At 39.9% G+C, this 17,904-nt stretch overlaps 1 protein-coding gene across 3 annotated transcripts in view; it reads left to right on the top strand.

The window, feature by feature from the left end:
• The window catches only part of TRPM7 (transient receptor potential cation channel subfamily M member 7), a 65,286-nt gene that overhangs the window by 13,652 nt on the left and 33,730 nt on the right, over positions 1 to 17,904 (top strand). For 2 of the 3 annotated variants that reach the window (XM_060693297.2, XM_087877735.1), the window contains exons 2-9: positions 7,194 to 7,273; positions 7,761 to 7,799; positions 8,248 to 8,446; positions 9,686 to 9,899; positions 11,309 to 11,433; positions 12,910 to 13,081; positions 16,450 to 16,624; positions 17,586 to 17,709. In XM_060693297.2, the coding sequence (XP_060549280.2) occupies positions 7,194 to 7,273; positions 7,761 to 7,799; positions 8,248 to 8,446; positions 9,686 to 9,899; positions 11,309 to 11,433; positions 12,910 to 13,081; positions 16,450 to 16,624; positions 17,586 to 17,709 (1,128 nt within the window). The remainder of the gene's footprint in view (positions 1 to 7,193; positions 7,274 to 7,760; positions 7,800 to 8,247; positions 8,447 to 9,685; positions 9,900 to 11,308; positions 11,434 to 12,909; positions 13,082 to 16,449; positions 16,625 to 17,585; positions 17,710 to 17,904) is intronic. The other variant, XM_087877736.1, reaches the window with a different exon arrangement.

Here is a 17,904-nt window from a genome sequence, read left to right as displayed (position 1 = left end):
TGCCCCGTTTTACGACCTTTCCCCCCCTCCCCTCCCCCCGCACAGTTTTTAAGTTAATCACTGCAGTTGATGAGTTAGTGACCACTTCGTTAAGTGAACCTGGCTTCCTCCATGGACTTGGAAGGTCGCAAAAGGGGATCACGTGGCCTTGGGGCACAGCAGCCGTCATAAATATGAACCAGTTGCCAGGCGTCTGAATTTTGATCACATGACCATGGAGATGCTGCAAAGTTCGTAACTCTGAAAAACGGTCATAAGTCGGCATTTTTTCAGTGCCATTGTAACTTTGAATGGTCACTATACTAAATTGAGGGCTACCTGTAGAGGAATAAACCAAAAATCCTAACTTGGATATAATGCTAAAAAATTAGATGAAAGTTCCTAAATTATTTGATTACTCTTACCTCCAAAACAAGCCAGATTAGAGCAGTTGCTTCAGGTTATGCTTGATATAAACTCATTTTTATCTCCTAACTTCTGTCTTCTTTAGATTTCATGATTAATAAGAATCCTTACTAAGAGCCGTGGTGGCGCAGTGGATAGAATGCAGTACTGCAGGCTACTTTTCTTGACTGCCAGCGGTTCGGCAGTTTGATCCTGACTGGCTGAAGGTTGACTCAGCCTTCCATCCTTCCGGGGTTGGTAAAATGAGGAGCCAGATTGTTGGGGGCAAGATGCTGACTCCGTAAACCGCTTAGAGGGGAATGTAAAGCACTGTGAAGCGGTATATAAGTCTACGTGCTATTGCTTCTTTTGAAATCGTGTATCTGACTCTGCAAATCATATTTTAGTAACTTCTTGGATCTTGCTGTTTGGAAGATAGCTTTAAATATAGCTTGGTACAGGAGCTAGCTAGCTGGTACTTCTTTGTCCTGCTTAAGACTTAGTAATTATAGGAATAGGTAACCTTACATTTGCAATGACAGCCCGGGAGTGAGGCGTCTGTTGGGGTTTGTTGGAGCCTAGATTTTTAAACAACCGTAGGAAATACATAACTTGATGTTTATCCTTTTGCTCTTTTCTGTGGTCCCAAACGAAACAAAATTGTTTTCAAAATACAACCGATTTGGAATATGTATATTTTTAAAATGCAACTGATTTTGGAATATGTATATATTTAAAAATACAAGTGATTTGGAATCTATATATTTTTTAAAAAGTTCGAGATGTTAGGTTATTTTTAAAAAAATAAAATCAGGTTTTCTTAGTAGATTATTTCTAAATGCACAAACAACTGAGGATAGCTTTTACATGCAGTGTTCCTTGAAAAGGTTTTCCTAATTAAAAGGGATCTCAGAAAAGTAAGATTCTGCATCACAAAATAATCAAACCTCCCTTTTCATTTGAACCATTGGATGCTAAATTCTTACCATAAAACCGCTAATTGCAAGATGGCATTCAATTTTATCACTCAGGCATTCTAATATCACAATAAACAATTTAATATTAATTTAATTAATATCTTTGGTTTTTATCAATGGAAAGTAGAAGTGTACTAAATCATTTGACTTCCAGATGTCCTATTCTAGTATGGGAAGGGCTGTTCCAGCCTCCTGAGAAATCTTCCTACCTTACCAAAATTGGTCTGAGCTGGAAATGGGCCAGATCTGATCTCCGTTGTGCAATTAGCAGAGTCTGTTTCTACACAGGATGGCTTCTGACATGGCTGCTTCAACATGTGAGCATTCTGATAAGATTGGAACGAGATGTTTTGGGGTCAGGACATTTCAACCTTGAAACCTTTTCTAAAGCACTTTGACAGGATGAAGGATAATATTTGACTTTGGGTAACTTCCTCCTCTTCCTGCATATAGAATAGAATTCTTTATTGGCCATGTGTGATTGGACACACAAGGAATTTGTCTTTGGTGCATATGCTCTCAGTGTACATAAGGAGAATAAAATATATTCATCAAGAATAAAAAGATACAACACTTAGTGATAGTCAAGGTTACTAATAAGCTATCAAATCCTACCAGGAAACAAGAACAATATAAATCAGAGGTCGTCAAATTTGGCAGCTTTAAGACTTGTGGACTTCAACTCCCAGAATTCTCCAGACAGCTATGTTGAAGTCCACAAGTCTTAAAGCTGCCAAGTTTGAGGACCCCTGATATAAATTGAAAGATACAAGCAACATGGTTAAAGTAATAAGTGGGACGAGAGTAAGGAAGTAAGGAAGAGAAGAATAACAGTAATACAGTCTTAGTAAATTATTTGACAGTGTTGTGGGAATTAGTTGTTAAGCAGAGTGATGGCATTCGGGGAAAAACTGTGCTTGTGTCTAGTTGTTTTGGTGTGCAATGCCCTATAGCAGTGGTCCCCAACCCCCGGTCCGCGGACCGGTGCCGGGCCGTGGAGTACCTGGCACCGGGCCGCGCAGCGGCCGGGGGACATGAACGCTGCAGCGCAAAGGCTCCTGGGCCGTGCGCAATGGGCCGTGCGCAAAAGCTCCTGGGCCGTGCCCCCACCCCTGCGCGCGCTCAGCGGGCCGCGGCGATAAAAAGGTTGGGGACCACTGCCCTATAGCATCTTTTTGAGGGTAGGAGTTAAAACAATTTATGTCCAGGATGCGAGGGGTCTGTAGATATTTTCACAGCCCTCTTTTTGACTCGTGCGGTATACAGGTCCTTAATGGAAGGCAGGTTGGTAGCCATTGTTTTTTCTAAAATTCTAATTATCCTCTGAAGTCTGTGTTTGCAACAAACAACTCCACGCTATTCTGGATGAGTCCACAAAACCTTTATATCACTTAGGATAAGATGTGTTACAAAGTTAGATGATTCCGTTCGGTATATTAATATTCATACTTTAAGCCAGTGAGATATGGTTAGTTTAGCATAACACACACACAAAGAATAAAGATGACAGATGTCTATGGAGACTCTCAGTCATCCAGGTCATGACTGTCCCAAAGGTGTTTTTTTCAAGAGGCAGCTGGACTTTCTGGTTCCAGGGAGTTCAGTTGCCTCTTGAAAAAGCACCTTTGGGACTATAAAGATGACAACAACTTTTCAACTAAATACCATTGCTAGGCAAGGTTACAATGGGTATTACAGACTACCATGCTTGGTAGTTAGCACATTGCAAAAGGCTAGACTTCCATGAGTATTTAGAGTTTTCACAAACTAAATTAAAGCTAGTGTTGATTGTATGTGTGTAAAGACAGGATGAGACTACTTGAAGGACAAAAATATGGAAAATTTTGCATTGCGTTTGAGTATTCACCTAGCCTGACTAGGTGGCTCAGTGGCTAAGACACTGAGCTTGTCGATCAGAAAGGTCGGCAATTCAGCGGTTCGAATCCCTAGTACAGGTCTCCTGCGTGAGCAGGGGGTTGGACTCGATGACCTCCAAGGTCCCTTCCAACTCTGTTCCTGTTACTATTCCCGAGAAAGGGTCTTTTTGAAATAAGAGTTACTTATTGCAAAGAAAATTTCTTTTATTAAGAGAATGCATAATATAATCTGGGACATTTCTGGCTAAAATATAACTCCCTGGATATGACACAGGTATCCTTGGGAAGAAATTCCTTGCAAAATACCAAGTGTACATTCTTTTAAAACGGTGTGTAATCTCTGCTAAATTGTTCTGTTTGGCCTATTGAGCAAGGAAGAAATGCTGCTAACCAGCTACTTTATATGTGTGAACTCATTGTGTTCATCAAGGTCCAGGTACTCAGTGTGTAAATGAGATTCAGGATGATGGGAAAAACGGAGTCTGGAATGTTTGCCTTGCAGCTATTGCTCTAGAGGCCTCTTGTAAAATGAGGTGTTACAATCAACTAGCTATGGGTCACAGCTCTGTCCCATGATCTGCCATGTGTTTGGTTAATCAAGTGTTTCTGTTCAGTTGGGCCTTTTGCAAATTGGGGGAAATTCATGGTTTCGTAAATGTGTCCTTGTTTACCGTCTGAGTTGGGGCGATCTTTTTTCAAGGTAACTTCTGCGCTATGCTTTTACATAAAACCATTGCAACAAAATGCGCTGTTTGTCGTATATGTTTTCTTAACTGAGAAATAAATGTCAGATTGACTCACTTACATTGAAGAATTTTGCAATTAAAACTTATGCTTTTTCCCCACCCTGCCTAAAGTTTGAACAAAAGTAGTTTTGTCCAAAACAATTTGTGTGGATATCATAGATGTGTAAACAAGTTTTTAGCAGACTGGGTATGTATATTGAAAAATATTTATTTATTTACAGTATTTGAAGACTCTCCCAGCCGTATAACTCTGGTGTACAACAAAAAGGCAAAAAAAAATTATTGAAACAAGCAGTACTAAGTAATATTTGTTTATTTATTAACATTATTATTAATATTCATATCAAGATGAATGCGTGCAATGTCAATTACATCAAAAAAACTCCATAGAATGAAAAGACTTTGTAAATTGTAAGAGTATTACACATTTCTCCAAGGGAAGTTTTCACATATAACGGGTTTCCTCCTTCAAATTGAGAAGGAAAGTTGATGTGGAGACAGAAAAGATAGCATCTCAATTGTCCCAGCTTTACTTCAGTAGTGAGAAAGGGATTTTAGATCACATTGTGATTTGTTTGTTATCTGTGACTTTTTTCTGTCTGAAATGCACCAGGTCCATTAATAAGTTAGAGACACAAACATCCCCACTTGGTTTGTAAGTTCCTGTTGACAGGGCAATTTCATGCAGGTTTTTTTGAGGATAAGCGCTAAGAAACTCTGACATTACTGAGTAAACATGACTACAGCTCCATTTAATTCAGACACAGGGAATATTTTATCCAATGTTGCCTCTCTGCTTTTTCTCATGATTTGAACATTGCCTCTTTGTTTTAGTTCGTTTCTGTTACTGATCTAACCTCTGCTTTTCTGGATAGATAAAGTGATCCAGTGGAGGCAGCTTGTCATAAATATCTTGTAGTGCTTGTAACAGTGCTTGCTATTACATACTCCATTACCCTTAATGTAGGTTTGAATAACTGCCTAATACAAGAAAACATCTGTTTACTTATTCATAAAGCAATTTACATAGCGTCAAATGCTGCAGTAATTAATATAACTGAACAAATTGCCATGTGAAGGATTTGTCTTTTGAATAGGCTCAATCCTGATATAGATTGATTGATAGATCGATATATCGATAGGTAGATGATAGAATAGCAATACATGTCTGGTTTTACTGAGAACCATAAGTCTAACTTTTTCCAATGTTCATCTATTTTCTCCTGCTGTTCATTGTGGCTGATCTTTGGACAATTCCATTTATGACTTGCTTCTTGTATCATATGAACTAGGAATTTAGGTCTAATACCGTTTCTGAATCTTGTGAACAATGCACAACCATTTTCCTAAACGAATAAATGGGAATTCCTGCTTTCTGTTCCATATAAATAGAACTCATTGTTACAGAACATAGTTGGATTATAAACATGTACTGTAGTCTAATCTCAGAACTCTGGATCAAACATCTGTTATATTTCAAGAGTTTATTCCTTGGTGTCTTACAGTACGGGTGGGCTCAAATAGATTTGTTGAATTTTTTTTTAGTTTTAGTTCTTGGAAGCCAAACAGTGCTCAGTTATATCAATTAACCAAAGATTAAATATCAGTGAATTTTAAAATGTTTTTGTTTAACAAAGCTTAAAGCATCAGTCACCAAAAGACAACTTTAATGTAGAATGGCAGAACATTCGTGTTAATTTTGACGTTTTCTGACCAATCCATCCTCTTATGCCACAGACCTTAATTTCTGGAGTTATAGTTAAATAATAAGAGTACTTATTCAAGAGAAAACCCCTCAAAATATTCGCTCCATTTAAATGCAATAATAGAATGGTCCCTATAATGTAATGTTAAATTATTTTAAGGTCTGATCTCATCCTGCATTTTAGGCAGCGGTGTGTTGTTATAACCTGTCATCTCTAAAACCTTAAATTAGAGTAAACTTTCGTGGTATAAGATTGATCCTCAAAGGAGACGGTTAGTAGTTGTTGACTATGGATTTCTGCAAAGAAAAAATAAGGTGGACCTTGTATCTTGATCAGGTATTTCTTTAAAAAAAAATACTTTTGCTAGCTTTGTGATTTAACCTGTCTCCTTTTAATATTATACAGATACCTAAGATACCTAGAATAATAACTATATTAATGGAGTTTTATAGGTTCTTAAACATTCTTTTTTATGTTTAGAGATGAGAGGTTTTAACAGCACGCTGGTGAATGTTGGTGCAAATGCCTGTCACCAACTTTTGTGCTCCCCCCCGCCACCCCAGGAAATATATTAGCTAAGTAAATGTGAACTTGTTGGTATGTTTTCACTTGAATGCTTGGAGTAAAACATTTAATTTTTAGTTAATCAATTTCTAGGGAGTTGGGCCAGCAATTGGTTTCTTGCTTGCAATCCTGCCTTAAACATCCTATTTTTGTTTGATTGAACGGGTTGTTTGTGAGATTTTAGCCTATTTCAACCTTTTTTCAACAAATGAGCTGTTGATAAGAGACGGTTAAATGCCTTACACAGATAAAGAGATAATGTAACAGGCGTTTTGTACGGCATTTGAAATCAGAGTGATTTTTCTTCTCTGTTCAGTATAACTGTGTTAATGGTAAAACTAACAATGTGAGCCGTTTACCAAATAAATGTCTTGTGCATCTCTTGGCCGAATAAGCATAGTGTGAAAGGTTTAATTTGAAAAGTCAGATGAAATTCAGATGGATTGATCTCAAAGACGTTTAGAAAGTACGTTTATTGGAAAACTACAGTTGTGTTTTCCACAATACCCGGGTGGGGAGGATTTTGAATTCATCTCGAATAAGAATGAAACATTCTTATTAAACCAAGTCTCAAAATATCTGTTACAAATTTAACATTATAGGAGAACAACACATGAAAATTTCCTTAAACTTGATTTTTAAAAACTTCAGTTTGTGTTGCTTTGTAACAAATTAATCAGCTAATCAATACTTAATTTTTACTTTTAAGTATCAGATATTTTACACAATAACAGATTTGGCAAGATTAATCTATTTCAAATTAAGAAGACATAAACGGTAGATCTATTTAACGGCCTGAATTATATCTGCTTGAACCCTGATAGGAGAGAGGCATAGATTAAGTTACTCAGAAATATGGGCAATTGATCTCATGAAAAACAATCCTCTGAAAATCCACTATTGCCTTGGTAATGATTTTTAAAATACTTTATTTTACAGTCCCAGAAATCTTGGATAGAAAATACTTTCACCAAACGGGAATGTGTCTACATAATACCAAGTTCAAAGGATCCTCACAGGTAAATGAAAAGAGATACAGAAATATTGCAGCCTTTTAAGGTTTTAAACATTCTCACAAGAGATCTGAGAGAGGGATCTAATTTCTGCAATAGCAATTTGGATTCAAAAAATTTGAAGGGGAAATTCTGTGATATGAAATGGGAGTGTTTAAGAATTGTGATATTGTAAGAATAGATGTGAATAGGAACGTAAGAAGAGGTTTTTTTTTCTTGAGGTTGGGGTCTAAGTGAGAAAAAGGATTTACGATTTCCCCCTTAATTTGTGTTGTATTGGATATATCCCATACCTGGAAACAATAGCGGTTTTTGTTTTGCTTATATCATCTTTGCTGTGTTACTTTTTTTCCTGTTGTCCTGTAGTGAACCTGTGCACAAAAAAAATAAGTTTTTTTAAATAAGAAAAGTCATATCATATTTTTGTTCTATTAATGTAGTTTTTTGAAAGTGTGACCGTTTTTAGACTATCTTTTTAAATTTTTAATCTTAGATGCCTTCCAGGATGTCAGATTTGTCAGCAACTTGTCAGGTAAGCAGTTTTGCATGAAATAAAATATTTTTAAAAACTAGGTTAAACAATACAGGTAAGTTATTCTGTGAGCACTATAATCTGTTTCAAAAGTCTCTGGAAGCAGAAATAAGTTGAAATGCAGAGAAGGTAAAGAGCATAGGGAATGTAAGCCTGTATTAAAGTGAGCAGTAAACATCATTATCCCTGCTATCATGGCATTCAAGCCCTTAGATATTATCTCTCTTCCTAATATCATTATGAATCTTCATTATACTGCAGTTTGATTTCTTTAATGTGACCTTTGAAATGGGAGCTTCTTTCTGAAAAACATGGGATTGTAATTTTTCAGAGACAGTGTCTGGTTTAAATTTGGTGGAAGTTAACAGGTAGAGACTGAAGTGCATTGAACATACTACGGCTTGTAATGTGCCTGTCCAATTTCCTAAAGTGAGGATTTTGTCCTTAGGTGCTGCTGCGGTCGCTTGGTACGGCAACATGCCTGCTTCACCGCAAGCCTTGCCATGAAATACTCCGATGTGAAGCTAGGTGAAAATTTTAACCAGGAACTAGAAGAATGGTCTGTAGAAAAACATACAGAGCAGAGTTCAACGGATGCTTACGGTGTCATTAATTTTCAAGGAGGCTCTCATTCCTATCGAGCGAAGGTTTGTACCCACAGTTCTATTTGTCTTCTAATGGTGGAGTCAATGAGCACTTCTGGAATCATCTTCAAACGCAATATCCGAAGCGAAGATTAAAATAGCAGTATTGGTCTTCAAACACAGACGTGGTAGGGTGGAAATCGATGGGAGTTGAGTCAAGTTCTCATGTGACTGAATTGCCCTTCAGTTTATAATATAATGGAGTTTATTATCTAAACTCTTTTTGTGATAAGCTTCCATGAATGGTGCTAACTATTATTTGTATTTCCCTTTTTGAAGTGGATTTTATATCCAACTCAATGGCTGTTAATTTATCCATTAATATGGATGTTAAATTTATTTAATTCAGCCTTTCAGATTTTCTTTGCCCTTTTCCTGATTTTGATAATGCAATGAAATGGAGGCGTAGTTAAAGCACTTCACAATTCCATTTGTTTATTCTTAGAACTCCTAGTAGGAAGTACATGTACCTATATGCCCCCACACACATTTGAATTAGTCATTGCGTTGTGGACATTTATTTCTTAGTCACCGTGTTGAACTTCTTGTACTTTAAACATATTAAAAACAATTAATGCAGAAACAATCCCACGCTAAGCTTGTTTTGCAATATATATTTTTTATTATTTTGTGATAAAAGAAAACTTCTCTGTTAGTCTAAGTGTGTATAAACTGAAGTTTTCGATAACAATGTGTCACCCCTCAAGAAAACACTTCCTTCTTCCTCTGTTTTTGCACCTACAACATACAGACAGTGGTGCTTCCTCAGATACAAGAATTCCAGCTGTTGAGAAGTCATCACGTATACCTTGAATTCACACCAAATATATTGTGGAAATCAAGGCAATCCTGTTAAAATTGGTATTCTTAAAATGATATTTTGAAGAGCAATTTAGGTTATACTTCTACTTTAAGTTTTAAAGACGTTTGTGTGTTGTGCTGAGCTATATTTTATTTTAACCATGGTTTGTTAACTAAGTCTTTATGGCTAGATTTGCATTATTAAATTATGAACCAAGTGGTAGAAATTAGAATGGCTATATTTGTAGAACACTGCTAAACCAAAATCGAACAAATCATTTTATGAATCCAAATATAGAGGCAGGTTTAATCTCTTAAAACATTCATTAGGAATTTTGAATAAACCTTTCAGCTGTAATATTTGTGTGTCACTGCACGAATTGTTTTATATTTTGCTTGTTTCGTAGTTAAAGGTTATTAACATTTTCCTTCTTTTGATAGTATGTACGATTGTCATATGACACCAGAACTGAAGCCATCCTACAACTTATGCTTAAAGAATGGCAGCTGGAACTGCCAAAACTTGTTGTTTCTGTACATGGAGGGATGCAAAAATTTGAGCTTCACCCACGGATCAAACAATTGCTTGGTAAAGGCCTCATTAAAGCTGCAGTAACAACAGGAGCCTGGATTATAACTGGAGGGGTGAACACAGGTGATGCTTTGACTTGAAACATACTTCTGATGTACATTTAGAAGACAATTGGTCCTGGGTTGTGTTACTCTTTTGATGTCATAATGCCGTGATGGCGAACCTATGGCACGTGGAGCCATGTCGCCGGTTCCTCTTCTGGGTTTCTGGCGCGCATGCCCGCAAGATGATCAGCTGACCTTTTTGTGTGCAGCAGTCTTCCGTATTTCTGTGTGGGCGTGCACGCCGGCCAGCTGATCGTGGCACAAGCATGTGTGCCAGAAACCCAGAAGAATAGCTGGCTGAAACCGGAAGTTCAGTAGCTGAAACCGGAAGTTCATTTTCGGGCACGCACATGCGCCCAGGGCAGCTTCTCTTCCATTGCCAAAAAGGTTCGCCATCCCTGTCATAATGAGTCAGAACTTGTTTTAAAAGTCCATGAAGGTAGCATATTTGGAAGCCTGGGATGACGCCAAGCTTGATAGATAACATAGGCAGCTCTTGACATACGACCACACTTGAGCCCAAAATTTATGTTGCTAAACGAGGCAGTTGTTAAGTGAGTTTTGCCCCATTTCACAACCTTTCTTGCCACAGTTGTTAGCTGAATCGCTGCAGTTGTTAATAAGTGGTTATAAGTGAATCTGGCTTCCCCATCGACTTCGCTTCTCAGAAAGTCGCAAAAGAGAATCAGAATGACCCCGGGACACTGCAACCGTCATAAATATGAGTCAGTTGCCAAGCATCTGAATTTTGACCACGTAGCCATGGAAATACTGCAATGATCGTAAGTGTGAAAAACAGTCTCAAGTCACTTTTTCAGTGCCATTATAAGCTTGGTCACTAAAATGAAAGTTTCTAAATCGAGGACTATCTATATAGTATACATTCTCATGATTAGAAGATGGTGAAACCAATGAATTAGACTATGGGAGAGGATGAAAGGAACTAATAATAGGACGACTGAGAAATGCTTCCGGCAGTGGTAACTTCTTGTTTTTTTAATTGACAAGCATTAATTGGTTGTGACGTATGAATCAACCTACTGAGTTTTGTGGAGATTTATTATCAGTGTGGTGGCTCAGTGGCTAAGACACTGAGCTTGTCGATTAAAAGGTCGGCAGTTCAGCGGTTTGAATCCCCAGTGCTGCGTAACGGGGTGAGTTCCCGTGACTTGTCCCAGCTTCTGCCAACCTAGCAGTTTGAAAGCACGTAAAAAAAATGCAAGTAGAAAAATAGGGACCACCTTTGGTGGGAAGGTAACAGCGTTCCGTGCGCCTTTGGCGTTTAGTCATGCCACCAAGATGTCTTCGGACAGTGCTGGCTCTTCAGCTTTGAAACGGAGATGAGTCAGGAACGACTAGCACATATGTGCGAGGGGAACCTTTACCTTTACCTATTATCAATGCACATATACTTTTGTCCTTGTGCAGGAGTTGCAAAGCACGTTGGCGATGCCTTGAAGGAGCACGCCTCCCGATCATCTCGAAAGATTTGCACTATTGGAATAGCTCCTTGGGGAGTGATTGAAAACAGGAATGATCTTGTTGGGAAAGATGTAAGTTCATAAAGCAATTGTATGTGCTCTTAACGGGGGTGGTGTGGGGGTGGGGAATGAAAATTATTTTTCTCCTAGCTTGCTGCAGAGTGGTTCAGGAATGGGTAATCGGAGTCCAATCTGCCCAGAGACTGAGACTTGAAGTTTAGGCCACACCTTCCTGCTGCCGTTTTCAAACAAGTGATTCTGGGTCATAAAACATAAAATCGATAAAAACCAATGAACAAGGCAAGGCAAAAAAAGTAAATATAGCTGAAAAAAGTTATAATCTAAAGATGTTAACATAAGCAGGAAACAAGATCCTTAACAAACGTGGGACCCCAAGGCCCAGCACATAACCGGGCCATTTTTCTGTTCAGGTTTTGATCTGAATTCATAAAATAAAATTGTAAAATGAATGGGGTTGAAAGGTGGAGAGAGTTTACATTTTGCTGTTCTGCCCCAGCTTTAGCAGAAGCAAGAAACAGACTCCTTGTCACGAAAACCCCCTCTTTATTTACCTCTTGTGAATTAATGGCATTCACCCACCGAAAAGTCCAGACAAGAGTCCTTCAAAGAATTAATTGCAGCAACAGACCTTATCAGTTCCTTGCGCCTGATCTCCCAGCCAAAAGGCTGCAAATTAAGTTCTGGCAAACAGTCTTAGTGGCACGAAACACAATAAGCAAAATCTTCAGAAATGCGAACGGTTGTCTCCTACGACAACCACTCCCCTTTCCTTCTATTTATTCCCCAGCCAGGGAGGGGCCAGTCAGTGTCCACATGTGATTTGCTTCCCGAGTCGATTCCTTGTCCTCCGTTGCTCACCTCTTCTAACTGCTCTGCGCATACGTGCATCTGGAACAGGCCCCAGCTGTTCTTCCTCCTCACTCATCTCAGCCTCCAAAGGCAGCTGCCTCTCTGGTGGCTGGGAAATGTCGGACAGCCCTTGTTCTGTCTCTGTAACTGATGCAGAGCATCTATCAGAGCCTTCCCCAAACTCCAGCATTGGCCCAAGTTCCTCCCCAACCTCCTCATCGTCCGTCCATGACGGGCCATGACATTTGCGTTAGTTGACAAACTAGTACAGTATATCAGAGTAAATCAAGACAAACTCTATTTTGGACACATTGAAAGCCTTGATTTTGCAATAAATATTTTAAAATGTTAAAAAAAAATGTGTTGATGCGTTGCGGTTTAATTGTAATAGTATTCCATCATCATCATGAGCCATTTAATCATGTCTGACCTTTGGCCACTCTGTGGAGCAGCACTCTCCATGCCCCCTCTGTCTCGCACCGCCTCCTTCAGATAGAAAAATGGAATAAAGTCACATGCAAGTTCATCTTGTATTACCACTTTCTTTTCTAAAGGAACAAAGGATTGATCCTTAACTAATTGATAGTGTGATCATTGGCAATTGTAGACTGTTTGTTTGTTTGAAAGAGTAACCTTGATTTATTACACAGGAACAGATTAATTTTGTTTTATGTTTAGGTGGTTGCTCCCTATCAAACTCTGCTAAATCCTTTAAGCAAATTAAACGTCCTGAATAATCTTCATTCCCATTTCATACTGGTGGATGATGGCACCGTGGGAAAATACGGAGCAGAAGTGAAATTGCGGCGAGAACTGGAAAAAACAATCAGTCAGCAACGAATTCATGCAAGTACGTGTGGTTTATGGTTATAATGATAGAATCGACTATTTTACTGTACATGAAGTGACATGACTTTCAGACTAGACAATGGGTGATAAAGAGGTTTGTGGAGCTCGTATAATTGGTAGGAGGCCAATTTTTTTTTTAAAAAAAATTGTTTTAGTTATGGAAGGTCAATTCATGTATATTTATTGGCAAAACATGCATTACATCTATTTCAGTTTTTCAAATAGATTATGGCAAAACTTTTGATAGCGCAATGTTTTGTAGCCATAAAAAAAAAATTGCTGTGAAAAATGATTGCGTGTTTACAGTATTTTAAGTTGCATTTATGCTGACTTAGCTGACTGTGGTAAAACCACACTTTAGGCCTTGTGCATGATTACCTGTATTTAAAACGTGTGCTGATCAAATTTTGACTTGTTTGTGCAATGAAAGACAAACGTTGAGTCTAGTCTATGTTTCAATTCCGTGGGAATCAATGGGTCCCGGATTTTGGACACATTCTGCAAGTTAGTGTCAACTGGAGATTCTCGGTCATCCAGGACACGGTTGTCCCAAAGGTGCTTTTTCAAGAGGCAACTGGACTTTTCTTTTTTTCTTTGAAAACCTTTTGCTTCTCATCCAAGGAGCTTCATCAGCTCTGACTAGATGGTGGGGAATGGAAGGATTTATATTCCTTGCAGACAGCTGGTCATTTGGCTGTGGATGCCGGCATCTCGGGTTTCAGAGGCTCCATCACTTTTGATAGATGGGGAAAAACTTGCACCCGTTGATAGGGCTCGCAACTTGGGTGTCCTCCTGGATGCTCGGCTATCCCTAGAAGACCATCTAACGGCCGTGACCAGGGGGGCCTTCGCACAGGTTCGCCTGGTGCGCCAGTTGCGCCCTTTCCTGGACCGAGATGACCTTCGCACAGTCACTCATGCCCTGGTTACTTCCCGCTTGGATTACTGCAATTTCCTCTACATGGGCCTGCCCCTGAGATGCACCCGGAGACTCCAGCTGATCCAGAATGCAGCTGCACAGGTTGTTATGGGAGCCCCTCGTTACTCCCATATAACACCCCTCCTGCGTGAGCTGCACTGGTTACCAATGGTTCTCCGGGTCCGCTTCAAGGTGCTAGTTCTCACCTATAAGGCCCTACAGGACTTAGGTCCGGGATATTTGCAGGACCTTCTCCTGCCTGCCTCTCACCATCCTGTTCGCTCACATAGGGCCGCTCTCCTCAGGGTTCCGACGGCGAGCCAATGTCGTCTTGCTGTGCCCAGGGGTAGGGCGTTCTCTGTGGGTGCTCCCACCCTCTGGAATGAATTGCCTACTGAGCTCCGGACGGCTCCTGATCTCCGTTCCTTCCGTCGGAACCGGAAGACTTGGCTTTTCAAACAAATAGGCTGAGACTGATTCCGGGCTTTATTATTTACTACTAATTAATTATTTGGATTAAATTATGATTTTCTTGTACTTGTTTCTTAACTTGTGTTCGCCGCCCTGAGTCCTTCGGGAGAATGGCGGCATATAAATACATGTAATAAATAAATAAATAAATAATAAATTTGCATCCTTTTAGAGAGTCGTTGAGGCCACTTGAAGGCTTATCTGTGCAAATGGGTGTGGAGCCTTCTTGGAACTGCTGAAAGGACTATGTTGTAGACTGGGGATAGATGAACAGCCCTCTCTCAACAGAGGGGGAGGGATACGACATCATCTATCTCCAGTCTACCACGCAGTCCTTTCAGCAGTTCCAAGAAGGTTCCCCCACTCATTCTTGGATGAGAAGCAAAACGTCTTCTAAGAAAAAACAAGAAAGTCCAGTTGCCTCCTGAAAAAGCACCTTTGGGATGGTCTGCAACTTAGTCCATACCTTGCTTCGAAAGGTTTTGCCCTCTGGTGCACCGTTTCACCCCATTACACATTACAGGATGGAGAGTTTGAGTATAATGTGGATTGCAAGTGTATTTCACCTTTCTGCCAGGTTGTTTAAGGCAGTTGAGCGCAGGTTTCCCACACGATCTTTCATGCAGGTGTAAGCAGCAGCTGGGCTTATTTAATTTCTGCAAGCTTTAGTGATCCTCAGGCTTTTAAAATGATATAATGTATTCAGCTATCGAGGGTCAACTATACTGGAAAATTGTAACCTCTGTGGCTTTCGTAAATCTTGTCATTATTCATATTCATTCTACTTTTTAATCCCTGTTCATTGTTCTTTGCCTATTCATAACATTCTTTGAAATACCTCAATATATATGTGTTGTGCATAAATACTTCTGCAAGATTGTTATATCCTCCATAGTTCAGTCTTTATCCCAGGTGCATATTGATTATTCAGGAAAAGTTGCTCAATCCAATTAAGTACCGTATTTTTCAGAGTATAAGACACACCGGAGTATAAGACGCATCTACCTTTTTTGGTGAAGAAAAGAAGAAAAAGAAATCTCCCTCTGCCTCTGAGCAATTTTGCCTTGTTACAGCAAACAGCAAACAGCCTGATTTATTTTCTTTTTCGTTTTCTGCATAGCTTGATTAGCATAAGGAAAAAAAAAAATCTGCTTCAGCAGTTTACCTCTTTGCAGCAAGCAGCAGAGCCCTGCAAAACAGCTGAGAGCAAATCAGCTGAGAGTCAAGAGGCCGATCCAATCAACTTGTGCTAATTAGGCTGTGCTGAAGCTGAAAGGAGCTGTTTTTTATTGCTGTTTGCTTGCAAAGAGATAACTGCTGTGAGGCAGAGGCCAAAGGGTGGGGGTCATTGGGTGGGCGGGACTACATTTGGTGTATAAGACGCACCTAAATTTTCACCCCCTTTTAGGGGGGAAAAAGGTACGTCTTATACTCCAAAAAATACGGTAATAACGCTCATCCCTCATTGATTAATAACAACAACAACAACAACTTTATTGTCATTGTACATGTATACACAGTATACCCATACAACGAGATTCACTTAACCCCCAAAGACCAGTCCAACACACATAACAATCCCCGAACACACTCCCACCCACCACAAATTCCCCACCCCTAAACCACCCAAACATCCGCACAACAGACCAAGTAATGCTGTCCAACAGCTCACTGATGGTGGCCCTTGAGTTCATTGTTGAGTGCAATTATAGCTCTGGGATAAAAACTATTCCGAAAATGTATGGTCCGAGTTTTAATTGTTCTGTATCTTAATAGCAGTGACATTAATTTTGCCAACCAATAGAAACTGTGAAGTCAATTTAACAACACCCCAAAACCCGCTTAATGTGTAGAGGATGCACATTCAGTCTTTTTTATATTGTAAAGTTGGGTTTTTTAAATTTAATTAAAAAAGAAAAAGCAACCTGTTTTGAGTGAATAAAGCATTTTTATATTTCCTTTAAAACCTCTTCACCTAGGAATTGGCCAAGGTGTTCCTGTGGTGGCACTTATCTTTGAAGGTGGTCCCAACGTTGTCCTTACCGTTCTGGAGTATCTTCAGGAAAGCCCTCCTGTGCCAGTCGTGGTCTGCGAGGGGACTGGCAGAGCTGCAGATATCCTGGCTTACGTTTATAAGCAAACAGAAGAGGGCGGGTAAGCCATTTTAAGCATCGGCCACCTGCAGTGGAGCTGATCTCCATCAAGTTGGGTTGTCCGTCCCTCTTGCTCAATCTTTTATAGATATCATCTACATTTGTGGACTAGAATCTGTTTCAACCTTGCTATCTGAGATGTTGTTGTGGCCTGTCAGCTGCCAGCCGGAGGAGGAGGAGGAGGAGGAGGAGGAGGAGGAGGAGGAGGAGGAGGAGGAGGTGTGGGAATCAGGGCAACCTGGGAGCTCCGAGGGGAAAGAGGGAATGGAGCTGGTAGAGAGAGACAGAGGCAAAGCCTGGGCCATCCCCCAGCCCTCAGATGGAGAGTCAACAGCCCCCAGGTGTAGAGGTGGCTGATGAGGAAGAGGAGGAACAGCTGGGTCCAGTTCCTCCTCCGCGGATGCACAGAAGGCTGAGGAAAGGAGAGCAGTGGAAATCCATGGGCCGATCCTTGGGAAGGAAGAGCCACCGCTGCTAGTGAAGCCCCACCCTAGCTCTGGGGATAAAAAGCAGGGGGAAGAGATGAATAGATGTGGCAGAGAACTATTCATCTTCCGGACGGACTGACTTGTTAGACAGCAAGAGAAACTTTTTGCCGGGGCTGCTGGCACTCCTACTGAAAGGAATCTTTGAGTTCATTTCAGAGAGTTTGGGGAGCTGGGTCAGAACAAATGTGTTTAAGTACAGGCTGACTTTTCTTTGCGCAAAACTACTACGTATGCTCAACCACTGAGCTATATAACACGTCCCTATGATGAGAGCAATTTTTCTGCAGTTGAGTTTTCAACCCTAAATGCAGAGTTTTTAACCTAAGTGCAGTTGCCTGAGAAACAATTGATTAGAACCCAGTTCTGTAATGGCCCCAATTTTCTCCTCCTCTAGCTCTGAATTTTAAAAAAACGTCTCCCATACTTTGCATATGATCATTATGCAGAAATTCTGATTTCTTTCTTTAACCCCAGAAGCATCCCTGATGGAGCTGAACCTGAAATCATTTCAACAATCAAAAAGACATTTAATTTTGGTCAGAGTGAAGCGGTTCATTTATTCCAGACGCTGCTGGAATGCATGAAAAAAAGGGAACTGGTAAGTCAGTCTCCGCACCGCAACAAGAAGGCTTTGCTTTAATAAATATTTCACTCTGGGAAGAATTAAAATATATTCTAATCCAGATAATTTTGTCTACTTTGTGAATATAACTAAAGTTAGAATTCCCATTTCAATTTAACATGATATAATCTGTGTACAGGTGGCTCAGGGATGTGGTGGCTCAGGGATGTG

Source organism: Pantherophis guttatus, chromosome 13 (genome assembly GCF_059756535.1).
Source record: "Pantherophis guttatus breed Tessera chromosome 13, ASM5975653v1, whole genome shotgun sequence".
NCBI classification, from domain to species: domain Eukaryota; kingdom Metazoa; phylum Chordata; class Lepidosauria; order Squamata; family Colubridae; genus Pantherophis; species Pantherophis guttatus.
The sequence above is the reverse complement of the archived record's forward strand: the minus strand, read 5'-3'. Positions and strand labels throughout refer to the sequence as shown.